At 37.6% G+C, this 17130-nt stretch overlaps 1 protein-coding gene across 3 annotated transcripts in view; it reads left to right on the top strand.

The window, feature by feature from the left end:
- MYO16 (myosin XVI) overlaps window positions 1-17130 on the top strand; it is a 366647-nt gene that overhangs the window by 184795 nt on the left and 164722 nt on the right. For all 3 annotated transcript variants that reach the window (XM_004938536.5, XM_040662650.2, XM_416950.8), the window contains exons 11-13: window positions 10105-10215; window positions 11867-11932; window positions 13989-14116. In XM_004938536.5, coding sequence (XP_004938593.2) covers window positions 10105-10215; window positions 11867-11932; window positions 13989-14116 — 305 coding nt within the window. The remainder of the gene's footprint in view (window positions 1-10104; window positions 10216-11866; window positions 11933-13988; window positions 14117-17130) is intronic.

The raw sequence follows: 17130 nt of genomic DNA on the forward strand, positions 1-17130 counted from the left end.
AATATTTCTGTTGTTTAGGCCTGGAAATTGGAAATTTAATGAAGCTGAAGAAGGTGGTAATTTCTTTTCCCCTCACCACAGAGCAACATGATTTGCGCTGTGGAGCCTTGTCTCCTTGATCACAGGCTGGCTCTGCAAGGAGCTTTCTCTCTGCAAAGGCACCAGCTGCCTTCTGCCAGCTCCTGGATGGTGGCTCGATGGCTCTGAGCTGCTCAGGCCCTAGTGGTGGTTGACAGAAGTGGAAGGACAAGTCTTAGCACTGCTCAAATGGGATGAGATTCAACAAGACCAAATGCCGGGTCCTGCACTTTGGCCGCAATAACCCCAGGCAACGCTACAGGCTTGGGGCAGAGTGGCTGGAAGACTGTGTAGAGGAGATGGACCTGGGGGTGTTGATTGACGCTAGACTGAACATGAGCCAGCAGTGTGCCCAGGTGGCCAAGAAGGCCAATGGCATCCTGGCTTGTATCAGAAATAGTGTGGCCAGCAGGAACAGGGAAGTAATTGTCCCTGTATACTCAGCACTGGTGAGGCCACACCTTGAGTACTGTGTCCAGTTTTGGGTTCCTTGCTGTAAGAAAGACATCAAGGCCCTGGAGTGTGTCCAGAGAAGGGCAGCAAAGCTGGTGAGGGGTCTTATGAGGAGCGACTGAAGGAGCTGGGATTGTTCGGTCTAGAGAAGAGGAGGCTCAGAGGAGACCTCATTGCTCTCTATAACTACCTGAAGGGAGGTTGTAGTGAGCTGGGGGTCAGCCTCTTCTCTCGGGTGACTAGTGATCGGACTAGAGGGAATGGCTTCAAGCTGCACCAGGGAAGATTCAGGCTGGACGTTAGGAGATACTACTTCTCTGAAAGTGTGGTCAGGCACTGGAATGGGCTGCCCAGAGAGGTGGTGGAGTCACCGAGCCTGGTGGTGTTCAAAGAATGTTTGGATGTTGTGTTGAGGGACATGGTTTAGCGAGAACCATTGGTGAAGGGCGAATGGTTGGACTGGATGATCCTGTGGGTCTTTTCCAACCTTAGTGATTCTATGATTCTGTGATTCAAAGTGTAAGTGTGCTCCAGTCTCCTGCTTGGGTTTACAAAGGAAAAAAAAACACATCTTGGGAGACTGAAAAACCAAAAGGCAATGTCTGGGGAACATTAAATTGCAAAATTAGTGCCTAATTCCCTAATTCAGAGATAGGAATTGCCAGATTTTTGGATGCAGTGTTAACTCCTTGTCATGTCCTAATATATTAGGATGCAGGCACACATTACAGTTCCACAGGATCACAGCCTCATTCAGTGCATAGGGTGAATATGAAAGGAGGCAATTACCTATTGCTTATAAGTCTGGCATGTCCTAACTTTAAATATTTAGAACCTAAGTATTATTTTTTTGGGGAGGCTTTATATTTTGTTGTATGTATTTGGGAAACACATATTCCAGAAGCATTTAGCCATTTACAAAAACAAGCAAACAAACAAACAAAAAAACTACTTAGAACTGGGGGCTGGAAGGAAGGACTTCCTTTTAAAGTCACTTGCTGTGCGTTTGAAGCATAACAAAGGAGCAAAATGCTGATTTCATTTAAACCATGTTCAGTTTATAACAACTATGCCTGCCTTGGCAGAAGCGTTCATATTCCAGTGCTTCTTGAATATGTTTCAATGGAATGTTGTGTTAATCATATGAGATCAATCAGTGAATTCATATGTCAGTCCTATGAGTCTGTCTCTGAAAGTGCTCAGCTTTGGAATCCCATGGAGCACACAGTTCCCTGTTCAGTCTCTTCCAATGTAAGATACCACAAAATATTTTACACTTGGCTTACACCTTGTTTTCATTTCATACCAATTGTGGCCTTGCTGACTGTGCACTCCTGTGACATAAACACAGTCAATCCAACAGAGAAGAAATGGTAGAAATGCTTCCAACTGCTTTAGTAAGAACCCTATTACAATTTTACAGAAAGAGAGGGAGGTGCTTAACAGCCTTGCTGAAACTGATATTTCCTTTTGGTTTTCAACAGAAGTTTGGACAAGAATATACGTACTTCCTTTTCTTTGATACTATTTTTGTGCAGACCTTGCTAAAATTATTCAAGTTTTCAATATCGCTAGGCTAGACTTTAGCTTTATGGTGAAACATATGCAGAAGCTGATCAGAGAAGCAGCTGATCCTCAAGGTGAGAAACGGCAACCAAGGGTTTCCATGCTGATAGCTTACCCCTCCACCATGATGTTTAGAGTTACTTCTGAGTCCCAGTACAGATCTGAAGACATTACTCCTTCCGTCTCTCAATACTTCTGTGCCACTTCCCACAGTGGTCAATTCAAAGGCATGACAGCAGAATGAACTTGGAAACTAAAATTTTTGTTTAGTGGTGATACCAGATAAAAGCTCTGAACAATTCCTTCCTACTACCCTTCCCTCTTATGTATACTAATTCTAATGAATTTTGCCATCTTTTATTCTTAGCAGTTGCATTACAAACTATGTTCAAAGTGATCATGTTCTGTTTAATTTTTCAGTAGGATATGTGGAGTCACTGCTTGGATTTTATGTTCATATATTATTGAAATAGATCAGCATGATATTTCCTGTGCTTTATGTCAGAAATATCATACATTCTTGGGCAATATGGCATGCAGATTAGGCCTTTATTGGAGGATCAGAGAGAAAAATTTCATCTTATTACATCTGAAACATGCATTTTTAATAGAGAAAGGCCTTAACTTTTTTGTTTTTGAGAAAAGTAACAACTCAGATTTATATGTAGCCTCAGGTATTCTTAATTGCAAAAATAATGAAAAAGAACTTTAACAAAATATTACTTCTCACAAAGCAAGATTTTTATTGCATGAAGTAAATGAGATGGTGATCAAATTACTACATTTATACAGCATTTTAGGTCTTTCTTGGATTGTGTTAGCTTTTGCTTTTTCCAAGGTAGAAGCTGTTCTTTGATCATATGTAATTTCAAAGTCTGTGTTGCCAAACAAAGAAAGCAGTATGAATAATTTCCAGAGTTTTAGTCTAGCTGGCAATTTCTCCTCTCAGCTGTAAGGATATTTTTCTAGTGCTCATTCAGCAAAGAAGTATAGATTACATCTTATCTTTTTCTAAATTAGATCCTTTAAAATATTTTATCTTTGCCTTATAGTTCTTGTTTACGTATTATTAATAGAATCATAGAATGGCTTGGCAAGAACCTTAAAGATCATCTAATTCCAACTCCCTGCCATGGGCAGGGCTGCCCCTCACAAGCTCAGGCTGCCCAGGGCCCCATCCAACCTGGCCATGAGTGCCTCCAGGGATGGGGAATGCACAGCTTCTATGGAAAGTCTGTGCAAGTGCCTCACCATTCTCAGTGTAAAAAAATTCTGCTTAACATCTAACCTAAATTTCCTTTCTTTTAGTTTAAAGCCATTCCCCCTTGTTCTATCACTATCAGATCACATAGAAAGTCAGTCTCTCCTGTTTATAAGGTCTTCTCAAATACTGGTCTCCCCAGAGCCTTCTCTTCTGTAAGCTAAACAAGTCCACCTCTCCCAACTTTTTTTTTTTTTTTTTTTTTCATTAAGAGAAGTGCTCTGGCCCTTTGATCATCTTCACAGCCCTTCTCTGAACCTGCTCCGACAGCTCTACAACTTTCTTGTGCTGGGGGCCCCAGGCCTGGATGCAGTACTCCAGAGGGGGCCTGAGGTGGACACAACAGAGAGGGACTGTCACCTCCCTCTCCCTATTGGCCACCCCTCCTTTGATGCAGCCCAGGATATGATTGGCCTTCCGATCTGCAAGTGCACGCTGCTGGTTCATGTCCAGCTTTTTGCTTACCTGCACCCCTTCTTGGCAGGGCTGCTCTCAATGAGTTCTAATTGCAGTTTGTATACATATCTGGGATTTTCTGACCCAAATGCAACACTTTGCACTTGGCCTTCTTGAACCTCATTAGGTTCAGGTAGGCCCACTTCTCAAGCATGTCCAGGTCCTGGATGGCATCCCTTCCTTCTTTTGTGTCAACTGCACCACTGAGCTTGGTGTCATCAGCAGACTTGCTGAAGGTATACTCAATCCTACAATGCGGATCATTGATAAAGATGTTGAAGAGCACTGGTCCCAAGGCAGACACCCAGGGGTACACCTTCACATGACTGCCCTCCACATGGATGTAGAACCATTGACCAAAACCCTTTGGTTGTGACCTTCCAACCAACTCTTTATCCACCTACTCCAGCCATCAAATCCATGTTTCTCCAATTTAGAGATAAGGATGTGGTGCAGGGCTGCATCAAAGGTCTTACAGAAGTCCAGCTAGACGAAATCAGTTGCCCTTCTTTTGTCCACCCATGCTGTCACTCTGTCATAGATGGCCACCAGGTTGGTCAGGCATGATCTGCCTTTGGAGAGGCCATGCTGGCTGTCTTGGATCATATCCTGTCTCACATGTGTCTAGGCATAGCTTCTATGAGAATCTGCTTCATGATACATCCTGACACAGATGTGAGGCTCACCTGCCTGATCCGTGGCTCTTCCTTTTTCCATTTCTTAAAAATAGGAGTGAAGTTTCCTTTCTGCTGTTGACCATATGAAATCTGTGATGGTAACCTCTGATGCCCTTTTTATTGTTTTAGTATTGCCTAGCAGATACACAAGGGACAGCCATGTATATCACAGCTTTATATGTAAAACCTATAATGCTTTACTTATGTTAATATCACAAGTAATTAAAAAATAAAAGTGATTAGAGATAGTTATCTGAGCAGATTGCGGATATTGTTAAGTGAATGTAATTTAAATGAGTGAATAGTAGTCTTTGTTATCATTAGGAAAATCTCAAAAATAATAGTTTCCTAAGAAATAGTTGTATAGAACTTAAGCTTTATTTATGACTGTTTTACTCCACTGACTGTTTTGTAAAATATGCATCATGGAGTAAGATAGACAGATAAATGCGTCAAGATAAAGTAGAGAAAAGTCAGCTTTATGCTCAAAAAAAAAAAAAAAAAAAAAAAAGGATGATAAGAATGAATTTGTAGATGTCTGCAAATAGGTTATTAATGATGAAAATGATGTTCATTATCAAGTCAAATTATTTGTGAATTTATTGTACTGAGAGTTTCTTATTTGTCATTCGGGTAATTCAGTTTACAGTTTGTGTGATGTTCTTGCTCACTGAGCTATGAATTTTGATGCAAAGACTCTGTTACAAAACATATAATCATCAAACCCTAAAGGTTTTGGAAAACCATGTTGATAGTGAAAGACTTGCATTACCTTACACATCCAGGAGTTTAACTGAGTGCTTTACATTTCTAAACATTAACCTGTAGAGTCAGCATCTTTGGCTATTACCTATATTATGAAATAAAAGAAACACAAGCCTGTTCTCACACCTAGAGCCATGTGAGATGTGTCAGTGCACATCCATCTTCCACAAGACAAAACTCTTTTCTCTCTCAAAAGATGGGTCTGTGTCCAAACAGCCTACTGGCAAAGAACATTGACAACATACCTGAATATCTGTGCATTATTTGACCAAGTGCTGGCTGGAATGGAGCAAGAAGGAAATGTGTTAATTTTACAGAAGAAACTTCAGGCTAATGCTCTAATCCAACCCTTTTCTTTAATTTACAAATAAAGGCAATTGTTTCTAGCCTAGCAGAGATTTGATCTTTATATGAAATGAGAACTTCAGAAGGTAGGTTGAGTGAAACATACTCCACAGCACAGGAGTTCTGTGTCTTGATAGGACTCAAGGGAGCATACTAAAGAGCTGTGTTGATTTGGTTGCTGCAAACTCGGTGAGCACATTGGTAATGGAAGGAGGACGTAGGATTCTGTCTTTCATCTGCTGTCTCTCTACAAGAAGCTCTAAAGGGATTTTGCTGTTCTTTTGTTAATTTTGTCCTGTTCCAATGTGCGTTGTCAAAATGCCAAAGGGAATTCTTTTTTGCAGCCGATCTTACATCCAACTGTCATGGTAATAGGAGAAAAAAAAAAAGAAAAAAAGAAGGAAAAAAAAGCATGAATTGCTATCTTCTTCTATGTGACAGAAGAACCATTGAATCCTTAGAGTTGAAAGGGACCCTTAGAGGCCATCTAGTTCAACTCCCCTGTGATGAACAGGAATATCCACAGCTAGATCAGACTTCCCATAGTCTGATCAAGGCTCATCTTGAAAGTCTCCAGAGATGGAGCATCCACTATACCTCTGGGCCACCTGTTGCAGTGCCTCACTACCCTCCTCACTGTAAAAGACTTTTTCCTTATATCTAAACTAAATCTACCCTCTTTAAATTGAAACTATTTCCTCTTCTATCTCCACAGACCCTGCTTAAGAATCTATCCCCTTCTTTCTTGTAGCTCTCCTTTAGCTATTGAAAGGCATCTATCAGGTCACTTCAGAGCCTTCTTTTCTCCAGGATGAACTTCTTTTCTCCAGGATGGGAATGGTTTTAAACTGAGACAGGGAAGGTTTAGGTTAGATACTTGGAGCAAGTTTTTCACACGGAGGGTGGTGATGCACTGGAACAGGTTGCCCAAGGAGGTTGTGGATAGCCTGTCACTGGAGGCATTCAAGGCCAGGCTGGAGGTGGCCCTGGGCAGCCTGGTCTAGTGGTTGGCGACCCTGCACATAGCAGGGGGTTGAAACTAGATGGTTGTTGTGGTCCTTTTCAACCCAAGCCATTCTATGATTCTCTGATTCTATGATTAATGGTTGGAAAGTAGGAGGAAACTTTGTTCTGCATGTTAATTGCTGGCTTGTGTCCAGCTTCCCATCTACCAGTCCCCCCAGGTCTTTTTTTGGCAGGGCTGTTTTCAGTCCTTTCATCTCTCAGCTTGTATTGTTAGTGAGGGTTGGCTTGTCCCAGGTGCAAGACCTTGCACTTGGATTTGTTGAACCTCATGAGATTCTCCTGGGCCCAGTGCTAAAACATGTCTAGGACTCTCTGCATCCTGTCCCTCTGATGTACTGACCACACCCCACAGCTTGGTGTCATCAGCAAACTTGCTGATCATGCACTTGACCCCACTGTCAATGTCACTGATGAAGATATTAAAGAGTATCAGCCCCAGCACATAAATCTACATTCACTTTAGTGGGATGAGGAATACACCTACAGAATAAGCAGACAGAAAGACAAAGATTCCACCTGCTTATGTGTGGCTTGCTCAAAACTCATATTCTTCTTTTTAAGTCTTGATAGTACAAATATTGTAAGAAGAAAGTTGTCATTTCCCAAATAGATCTAAAAATGAAGAATAGTCATAGTAACATTTTGAGTAACCATTTCAGTGTAGATCTCTTCTGAAAAAGATTGAACCAGGAAAATGAGGGCTGTTAAATTTTTAGTTGGCCTGTTTACAGTTTCCATGTTGGGTTAAGTAAATATTAAATGTATTTGTAAAAATAGTCATTACATCAGCTAAATCTAGGAAATTACATCCTTGAGGTACTTTCTCTTTTATATTTATACATTTATTGCTTTCTGAATTAATGAAAAGAGAGGTGTTTGGATGTGGTGCTCAGAGATATGATTTAGTGGAGGGTTGTTAGAGTTAGGGTACGATGGTTAGGCTGCGGTTGGACTTTGATGATCTTTGAGGTCCTTTCTAACCTGAGTAATTCTATGATTCTATGGGGGAAAGCAGGAAATAGAAAGCATCAGTAAAGTGTGTAATTGGGCACTACTGCCCTGTTGTTCATCTATGCAGCTAGTATAATATTGACTCTTAAAACTACAATAGGGCATAGAAGCCAGTCAAGTATAAAGTTTGTGTTTTGGTATCTGTTTTCTAAAGTATGGCAGTACTGAAAGCTCAACATTTTTGCAGCAGCCCTTAGCTAAAATTATTTGGTAGAATTAAAAGAGTGAATTTTTTTTCCCTCTGTTTCTAAATAATCTTTGTCTTAAGCTTGTTTGGATCAGTTTTGAATCCAAATAAATATCATTTTTTTTTTTTTTCTTCCAAGAGTTTTCTTCCCTTCCCGATGGTGCTAGCTACCTTGCTGCTTAATCTTTTATTGAAAATCTAGGGGTGTAAGAGATAAGAATAATATTGATTGAAAAGTTGGAGAGCGGGGAAAGAAGAATCTTTGCATGAACTTTTCAGGCTCTTTTATAGAGCTGCTGTTCTACTGTGCATTTTCCTTACATTTTTTATGGGCTACTAGTTTGCTTAGTTCAACATCTGTTGCAGATGGAACAAAGATTAGATGTCTGCCTTTCATGTTTCATTGGAAAAAACATTTAAAAATCCTTTGCTAATATTCATACTGTTACAAGCAGATGAGGTTTACATACACCATTTTAGTAGTCAACATTTATTGCCTGTTTGTAGAGCTGACAAGGAAAGGAAAGATATCTGTGAGGAGATACCTCACACATTTACTTATGTTACCTCATAGAACTGTTTTAGGCATTATCTTTTACCAAATTTATTTGTCTTTAGAGGAATAGTAAGAAAATAGCTGAAGACAAGAGCAGACCCACATTTTTCCAAGCACTGTATCACTTCCCCAAATGGAAGCTTGCCGAAGTCTCCAGTATTGTAATGAAAATATCCAGCACAGAGCTATTAAAAGAAGCAAAAATGCACTCATAGCCATAGCACTTGAAGCAGAGGAAAGAGCAGAAGTGTGTCCTGCACAGATGAAAAGTGCTGCAGGGCTATGGAATGCAATAGAAGCTGGAGATCACGACCGCTGCTATAGATACTACTCCTCACAGAGGGAAGATGGCTTCATACATGCTGTCTGTTTTTTCTTTGGCTGTATTTTGCAGTTTCTTTAGGTTGTATGATTAACCTGATGTCTCATTTAGAACTAAAAATGGATGAAAAAACATGGGTGAGTGGGTCGAGATGGGTAAATAGTTCTGTGGTTGTGATACCTGTTGTGCATCATTTGTCTTTTCCTGGGAAAAGAGAAGAGTAAGCAATCAGGGGAAATAATTTGGTTGTACCAAAGCTCTAAGTTTGTATTTGCATATATATTTCAAGAATCTTGAAATACTAAGATGAAGTGAGATTGCTAGTCTAATTTCATTAAGATGAAAGGAAGAAAACCCAGATTTCTGGACTATACCTTGAACCTGTAAGAATGATGTGAACTCAGTAGTTTAGGATCAGAATGTGTCAATATTGAACACCAGTATCCATAGTCACTGGGGTCTTCTCCTACCAGAAGTGCCCTTTGTGTTGCCCCCAAAATCTCCAGGTCTGCTTGCTGCTTCTGAAAATCTTCATCATCCATACTCAAAACAGGCACTGCAGAGTATTTTAGTAAACCCAAAACAAGCAGATCGCTTCATTCTATTGTCATTCGCATGAGGATTTTCTGTTTCTAGGTGTTCTCTTGATGTTCAGAAATTTATTTCTTTAGTATAAAGAAAAGAATTAAGCTAAATTGTAAGTGTAGATCATAATTTATAAGCACACCACTCGATGTATCAGTGTTTATTTTGGCTTTAATCGAATTTCCCCACCTCACTGCCTTTTTTTCTTCTGTCTCCAATTCTGTTGGTTGATATTTATTGTTTTCTTATTTTTTATTTCACCTTGTAGGGCTTATATTTGTCATCTCAGAATTATGAGGCTTATTTAATTCACCGGTTTTGGCTATTGTACCTGTTTCTAAATCTGTTTTGATCTCTTTAATGATATGATTTCCACTTTTTATTAACTTCCTTCTATTGTACTGAATTCTAATAGAATTTTAAATCCTTTATGATGTAGAATAACATGAGAGCTTTGCTAAATATTGGGCAGTAAATAGTTTACATGTACACAATTTATAGTGTTGATTTCTTCTGCCATAAATGTTCAGTGAACTGCTCTTGAGCTGGAAATCTGTATGTGTTTAGGAGGAGTCAGTGGCACTCAAGTAGGGGTCTATGTTCAAACTCATAGAGTTATATACATTATCATTCCTAATTGTTTTTGATGTACTTCTCTTGCTTAAGATCATGTAATTGTATGGGAGGAGCGACATATAGCTGTCTAATGCATTGTACATAAATTCTAGTGATCTAACCTTATGCTTAATGTTAGAACAATAGAGTACAAAATGATTGGTTGAGAATTTATTTCTCTGTGTAACTTCTATTTTCTAGATCAAGCTTATGCCTCCAGCTCCAAATGATGACTTGGCTTCTCTGAGTGAGCTAACAGACAGCAGCCTACTTTATGAGATTCAGAAGCGTTTCAATAATAATCAGATATATGTGAGTTACTATTAACTTATCATCAGTAAGGCTTCAGCAGGAGAAAATAAGATAAAACTTGTAGGATTACTTTTACAACTATTGGACAGTGACCTGACTGTTACTTATAATTGCTATTTGAATGGATGAGGACCTATGTGTGTGTAAGCCTTGCAATTTCTAGAGTTTATACAGGAAAACCAGTAATAAAAAATGGGATAATACTTTAAATAGGCTCGGATAAAACCAGTGTGTTTATTTCACTGAACATCCGTACTGAAGAAAATAGATAGGCACGTGTAATCTTTCCCTCTTAAACTGCTGGAAGATCCTTCCATCTTACAACATTATGCTAACTTAAATTTAAAACAGCATATGATTGCTGGAAATTTAGAAAAAAATTAAGGCGTAATTATGGGAGTTTTAATTACTCATAATCTCTTCTGTATTATTAATCATTCTCTATATCTTAAACCATCTAGATAGCAAGCAAAAAATCATAATGCAAATTTTCGAGTCAATGCCATATTAAATATGGGAGGCATGTAGTTGTACTTCTGTAGAAAAATCCACACTTGAAAATTTTGCTCTCTCTGTTCTTATCTTACTCATAACTTATTTCTGATGTATTGAACAGTTGAGTGGCGTATTAATGTCAAACATGGAAATTCTCCTTAACATCAAAGACTTCTTATTTCATGTTTCCAGGTGTGTAATAAAGTTCCATTCCACAGAAAAACCCAGCTCTGAAGTTAAGCTTGAGGAGAGAGAGGAAATAAACTACTTCATTTCAGAAGGAAAAAAAGTATATTTTCTACAGAAGGCAATACTTTCCTTCTCCCAAAATAAAAATAATTCATTTTGTAAAAGGCAGCATAATTGTGACTGTTCATATAATAATTTACTGTTACACTTCTTTGGAGACATAGATCTGAAATTTTTGCATTGTAAGAGTGTGATACAGCAACAGCTACTTAAATGGAGTGAGAAGTATAGCAGCGAGGGTGACCTACAACCTTTTATTAAGTACCTCTTTCCAATATGAGTTTTTAAACATGAAATAGTGAAATGTCAGAACCTTTGCAATCAGTGGATGATTTGCTTTTACTTTTAATATAGCCAGGATATCTCGATATCTCTTTTTTCATATGCTTGTGCATATTCATGCGCATATGTAGCTTCTAATATATGTATCCATTGCTATCTTATATCACAAGAAACCTATTTTAATGGATCAGTTCTGTGTAATGAATATAGCATTTCTAAATTCTGTCATTGAACCCATGAATTTGCTTGAGGAACTTGTTTATGTGTTAGCCATGTCACATTTCTGTGACTTAACAAATGGTGAGTTGCAAAGTAACTTTCAAATAATATAACAATGATTTATGCAGTGCATTTTTTCTCTGCATAATTTTCCATTACAAATAACTCTGTTTTATTATAAAAAGAGTAATTAATGCCATCTGAATTGTAAATTTAGATCTCAGTTGAACAAGAATTTAAAAGCACCAAATTTTCAAATTATATTTAATGTATTGATAGCTAAATTTAAGATGCTTTGTGAAAAGTCTTTTCTGGAAGAAAAACATTGGGCTCCTTAAGAATTAATTTATTTCTTAATAAAGCAATTATGTGATATGTCTCACTCCCTTTGTTTTTTTTTCTTCAGACCTACATTGGTGATAAATTGCTGCTTGTTAACCCATTTAAAGAACTTCCCATCTATTCCACCATGGTAAGCATTCTGCCTTTGAAATGTTATAGTGTGGAGTTTTTTCAGAGAATTTGTCTAATTAACAGGCCAGACCTCTGTTATTAACTGACATACATGCCCTATCTTATGTTGAGAGCATCTTGGTTTAAATAATCAGCAAAAAAAAATTAAATTTCTTCTATGATACCACTATTTTTGTGATCTGTGTCTTATTTGTATAACAGCCACCTTGCTAATGTTTTGTGAGTGGTAGCATACACACTTGTTAAAACATGGTTCTGATGTGCAGTGTGACATTGGTAGCTTCTGCCATTTCCAAACTTGCAGGAAGAGATGACCATGCTTTGTGCAATGGTTGTTTGGGTTCACAGCTTGCTAAAAATGCAGCTGTGAAGATGACAACCTTGAGAGGTGCTGGAAGGCTCAGACTTGCTGCCTGAGCTCCATATCAGGCCATTCAGTTCAGGCACTGTATAGGCAAGGAATGCAGAGTGCTTGGTATAAGCTTAGACTATGCTGGGGCAGTCACACAGACTTGGCATGTGCTGGGCACAGGTAGCGTAGGGGCAAACATGAGTCTGTGTGTGCACTGTCTCCTGCACAGGGCTGCTTAAGAAGCATTTCAGAAGTTTCTCTTTCTTTGGTAGGCCCCATGTCTTTCTCATTTTTCACTTATGAGGTAAACTAGTTACTTACAAGGAGTTTATTATGTCAGTATGTGGACATCAGTACTAAATTAAGTCAACTGTGTGGATTGGTATGAGTGCTGTAAACATAGATGACTTGATCTCTGTTTTGTCCTCACTGAGACATTCCAGAGACAGAGTGTGTGCATGACTGTTGATTTTTCATTTTTAATTGCCAACCCACACTCATTATTTTCATGTAATTGCAATTAATTCAGGTCCCTTGCTGTATTAGATACATTCAAATATATTTATTTGGTTTTACAAGGATTATAAATCACTCTAAATTTGGTAAGCAAATTAATCTGTGGCTGCTTGCTGCATCATGAGGCTCTGTGTGTATCAATAGATCTTTGACGTTTGATGGTAGTAGCAGCAGATTGCAAGTATGATGTCTAAATTTAGTTTCTATAAATGGAAATCATCCATAAGCCGTAAGGTTTTGTATGATTATGTTTTTCCTCATTGTATGTCATTGTATATTTTGCTTTAGATACACAATGAGGCTGTGCACCAAGAAGGAGTTGTAAAGAAAAAGAATTCAAATAAATTGGCTTTACCATAATTTTTAAATCCATGATGAAGCAGTGAAAAAATGATCATGTATATTAGTCACGGAACTGGGCCGAACCAGCCCATAAACTGTTGACATTCAACCACAACATCTCAGATTTTCTTCCTTTTATATTCATTTGTCATAACTTGGCAATTTTATGCTGACCTTCCACTCTTAGTTCCAATTGGCCTAGTAATCATTTTGTAATCAGTTTTTCACACTGAGATAAAATAGTGTCATGCATTAATATACTCTGCTTCATTTGATACAGTTGTTAGATGATAGTATTAAGGTATTTTTACACGGAAATGCTCTTTACTACTATAGTAGCACCACTAGAAACACAACACACACCATTTTTGAGATGACATAGTAACTGTTTGTAGAAACAGTGATTACTATGGTCATCTTGTTGTGTCACATTTATGCGGTGTTTAATTGTCAGAGTAGAGCAAATGCGTGTATCCTTCAAGTCCATTAGTAAAATGTCTAACCTTGCGAACATTATGCGGTGGCAATAGGAGTGTGAAGGTTTTTCAGATCATTTTGTTTTACTCAGTTCAAAAAGGAGCACTGTGGAGTGCCATACTTGTGTTTAATTTTGTATCTTAATTAGCACTTTTATACTTACAGCTCTTTTTTTTTTTAGTTAAGCTCTTTACAGGTACCATATGGTACTTCAGGAGTACTATGTACATGTACAGAGATTCTCTTCAATATGCATATGGAGAGCTTTACAAAGACCTGGTATCAAGGAAGTGGGGGTGAGGGGCGTGGGAGGAATGAAACACAATTTGAAATACATTGATGGTGTTAATTTACAACATTTTTTCAGGTCACCCAGCTTTATTTAAGCAACTCTGGAAAACTGTGTTCCACACTTCCCCCTCATATATTTTCCTGTGCTGAAAGAGCTTACCACATGCTGTTCCAGGAGCAGCGTCCCCAGTGCTTTATCCTCAGGTGAAATTTTATCTTTCTATTAACGATTTTACTACTTCCACCTTTCAGCTGTTTCTCCCAGGACTCAGTACTTAAGATTTCCATTTTATTTTTTCCTCCAACTGATTTATTTCTATGTACTGATCTCTGTATCATACATTAGAGCAGAATAGAAGTGAAAAAGGTTTAATTACATCTCAAGTTCATAAATTTTCTTGGGAACATGACACTCCATCTAACTGGATCTAATTACAAACAGAGAATTAATTGTAAAGAATTCAAAGCCATTGTGTGTATTGCTAATATTACATGGAAAAGAATTAGAAATAGGATCTAGTAAAAATAGAAAGAGAAGTCCTTTACAAAATTGTGAACCTCTGAGTTGATGGGCCTGTATTGGAGCTTCCACTCTGCTTCACGTGTTGTGTGAGACCCTGTGCTTGATATTTGGCCCTCCATCTTCAGTGGAGGGCACTTTATGTAATCTACGGTGTTGTTCCAATGATAAATACATTCATGACTGTAAATAAAAGTATTAAAAATCTCGAGTAAAATGGAAGTTCATCCAAATGCTCTGCTTTTATTATTGTGAAACTTTGAATGCTCTTGGCTCCCTACATCTGTTAATCTGCTGCCCTCCCTTTTCTTCCTTCAGCCTACCTGAAAGCAAAGAACATGACAAATTTAATGTAGTTGCTCAATCATAAAGCTGAACTATTTGAGAGAACTTACAATTGCTCTTGAACTACCTGTAATTCTAGAGTTAGTTAACAAGAGCTGCTAACCATACTGTTGAAAAGTTAAAACAATTATGAACACATAACTGCAATCATATATTTACAGTTCTATTAGATTCTGTTTGTGTGGACATGGACTTGTGTCAGTATTTGAAGTTCATACGTTAAGTCCAGAGCAGGAACAGCAGGGCCTACTGGTTTTGGTAGTGGGTTTTGGCTTAGTATAAATAGTTCATAGAATGCCACATAGGAAAATAGCCACACTAAATCAGAAGGATGCTAGATTTGTTTGGTTTTATTAGCAGTAAATCCAATGAAAATTGATGATTCCTGTGGATATGCACAAAACTCAGAATGAAGTTCCCTTGATAATTGCAAGAGATGCCATTTTTTGCATATAAGTACTCTGGAAAGTGCTCACTGAGATGATACTTTTGTCTTCTATTGCAATTGGATGCAAATGAAATGATGAAAATACAGAATAGACTCCTAATGTATATTTATTTTTGGGTCTACTTTTCTTCTAATGACATATAATAATACTTTATAGTATGTGTAGCTTGTTAGTAGAGTTTATAAACATGATGCTTTACTTTCATTGTAATAAATTTTACTGTGAGATGAGTCTGCTATTTTGATATATGTTGTGTTGTTAAGATGTGATATGGAGCAGTGAGAATTAGTATCATGCCAATGTTAATGTATTATTTTCACATGCAGTTCTCAAAATATGTCCAGTTTAAATATAAGCTACCACATAAGTGATGACTGTGTGTGTAACTGTCTCCTGAATCTTTCCTGAAAATTCACAGTTTGTTTATAAGAAAAAAAAGTAATTTCTTTATATTTTTATTTTCAGTATATCCTGTTACCCACTCTCTTCTCAAGAAGACCGGAAAGAGTTTCAGAAAATATGTCCTTATTCATGTTAGCCCTGTCATCTTCATCAAGCTTCTTTTTTTCTGGAGAGATAAAGTTTATTTTCTATTAGCAATGTTTGTCAGTTCATTTTTTTTTCCTGCCAAAGCTTAATTACAAAAAGAAACTTTCCATCAATTTAGTGGCCGTTGTTAATGATTCATGAATTACGCTTTTACTGCACACATACAGTGTGTGCTAATGAATTCTGCACACAGCATAACCCTTAATGATACTGTTCTTCTTAGTCTAGCCATTTTTGCCTGCCACATTTTCACAAGGGATGATAACGATTAGAGGTAAAGACTCCTGAAGTTGGCTGAAACAGAGTTATGTCTAAAGCTGTCATCCTGAAGCCACTACTAGACTTCAAGTACTACTTAAATTTTCAGCCTGTGTGTGTTCAGAATAGGTTCATAGTTTCTGGGCAGAGTCTCACAGTGCTATTTATTTCATGCTTAATCCTGACTGAACCAGGAATTTGGCATCTCTTTATTCACATCCCTTACAATAAACTTGCTTAAATCTCTGCTTATTCACATCAGTGAGTGAACTTGTCATTCGTACCCGAGCAGTTATACTTACTGTATGTGGTGCTGCTCATAGTTACTGTCCTTTAAGAGATCCATTTTAAGTGCTTAGGACAATTCATAAGTATTTATCAGTTTTTCTCACAGCCTTCTTTGTGTCTTTCTACTTTACTTATTTTCTTGTTTTCTGAAGCTTTACCCTTAACTTCCACCATGGGGCTACAATGTTAAATATTTCTATTATTATTAATACTATTTGGACACTTCACAAATGTCCACTCACTGAAATCAAGTGTTTTACAATAGAAAAGGATACGTCCAAACTATTGAAGAGTTCACTACCAGTTATTCGTGATTGCTTTTAGTTTATAGTAAGCCTATGCCATTGATATATGCTTAACACCAAGAGCTAGTTGTGAATATACTTTTATGAATGTTATCAAATAAAATAAAGACATGTTCTGCTTTTAAACAGTCAGTAGATAGAGTTTTCATAATAAACTTGCTTCTAACTGGATTTTGTTCCTGCCATACAGGATATGAAAATGCATTAACCACCGACAAGATAAGTCAGAGCTGTCTGGGAAGTCTAAGCATAGTTTATAAGCTTGTTAAAAGCAAAGGATGTTTAGTCGATCAAGTCGGTGGTTTATGGGATGCTAATGGCTAATTTGGTGATTTAAAAAAGAACAGCAGGCCTTAAGGAATATATGTAATGAATTGTTCTAATTGTATAAAAGTTAGGAGACAGGAATGTCAATATCCAATGATTTTATTCTGAAATAAACCCCATTCATAAGCCCAATAATCTGGGACTAAGAGAAATCTTCATCTTTTAAAGTGGGGTGAC

Source organism: Gallus gallus, chromosome 1, assembly GCF_016699485.2.
Source record: "Gallus gallus isolate bGalGal1 chromosome 1, bGalGal1.mat.broiler.GRCg7b, whole genome shotgun sequence".
Lineage (NCBI taxonomy): Eukaryota > Metazoa > Chordata > Aves > Galliformes > Phasianidae > Gallus > Gallus gallus.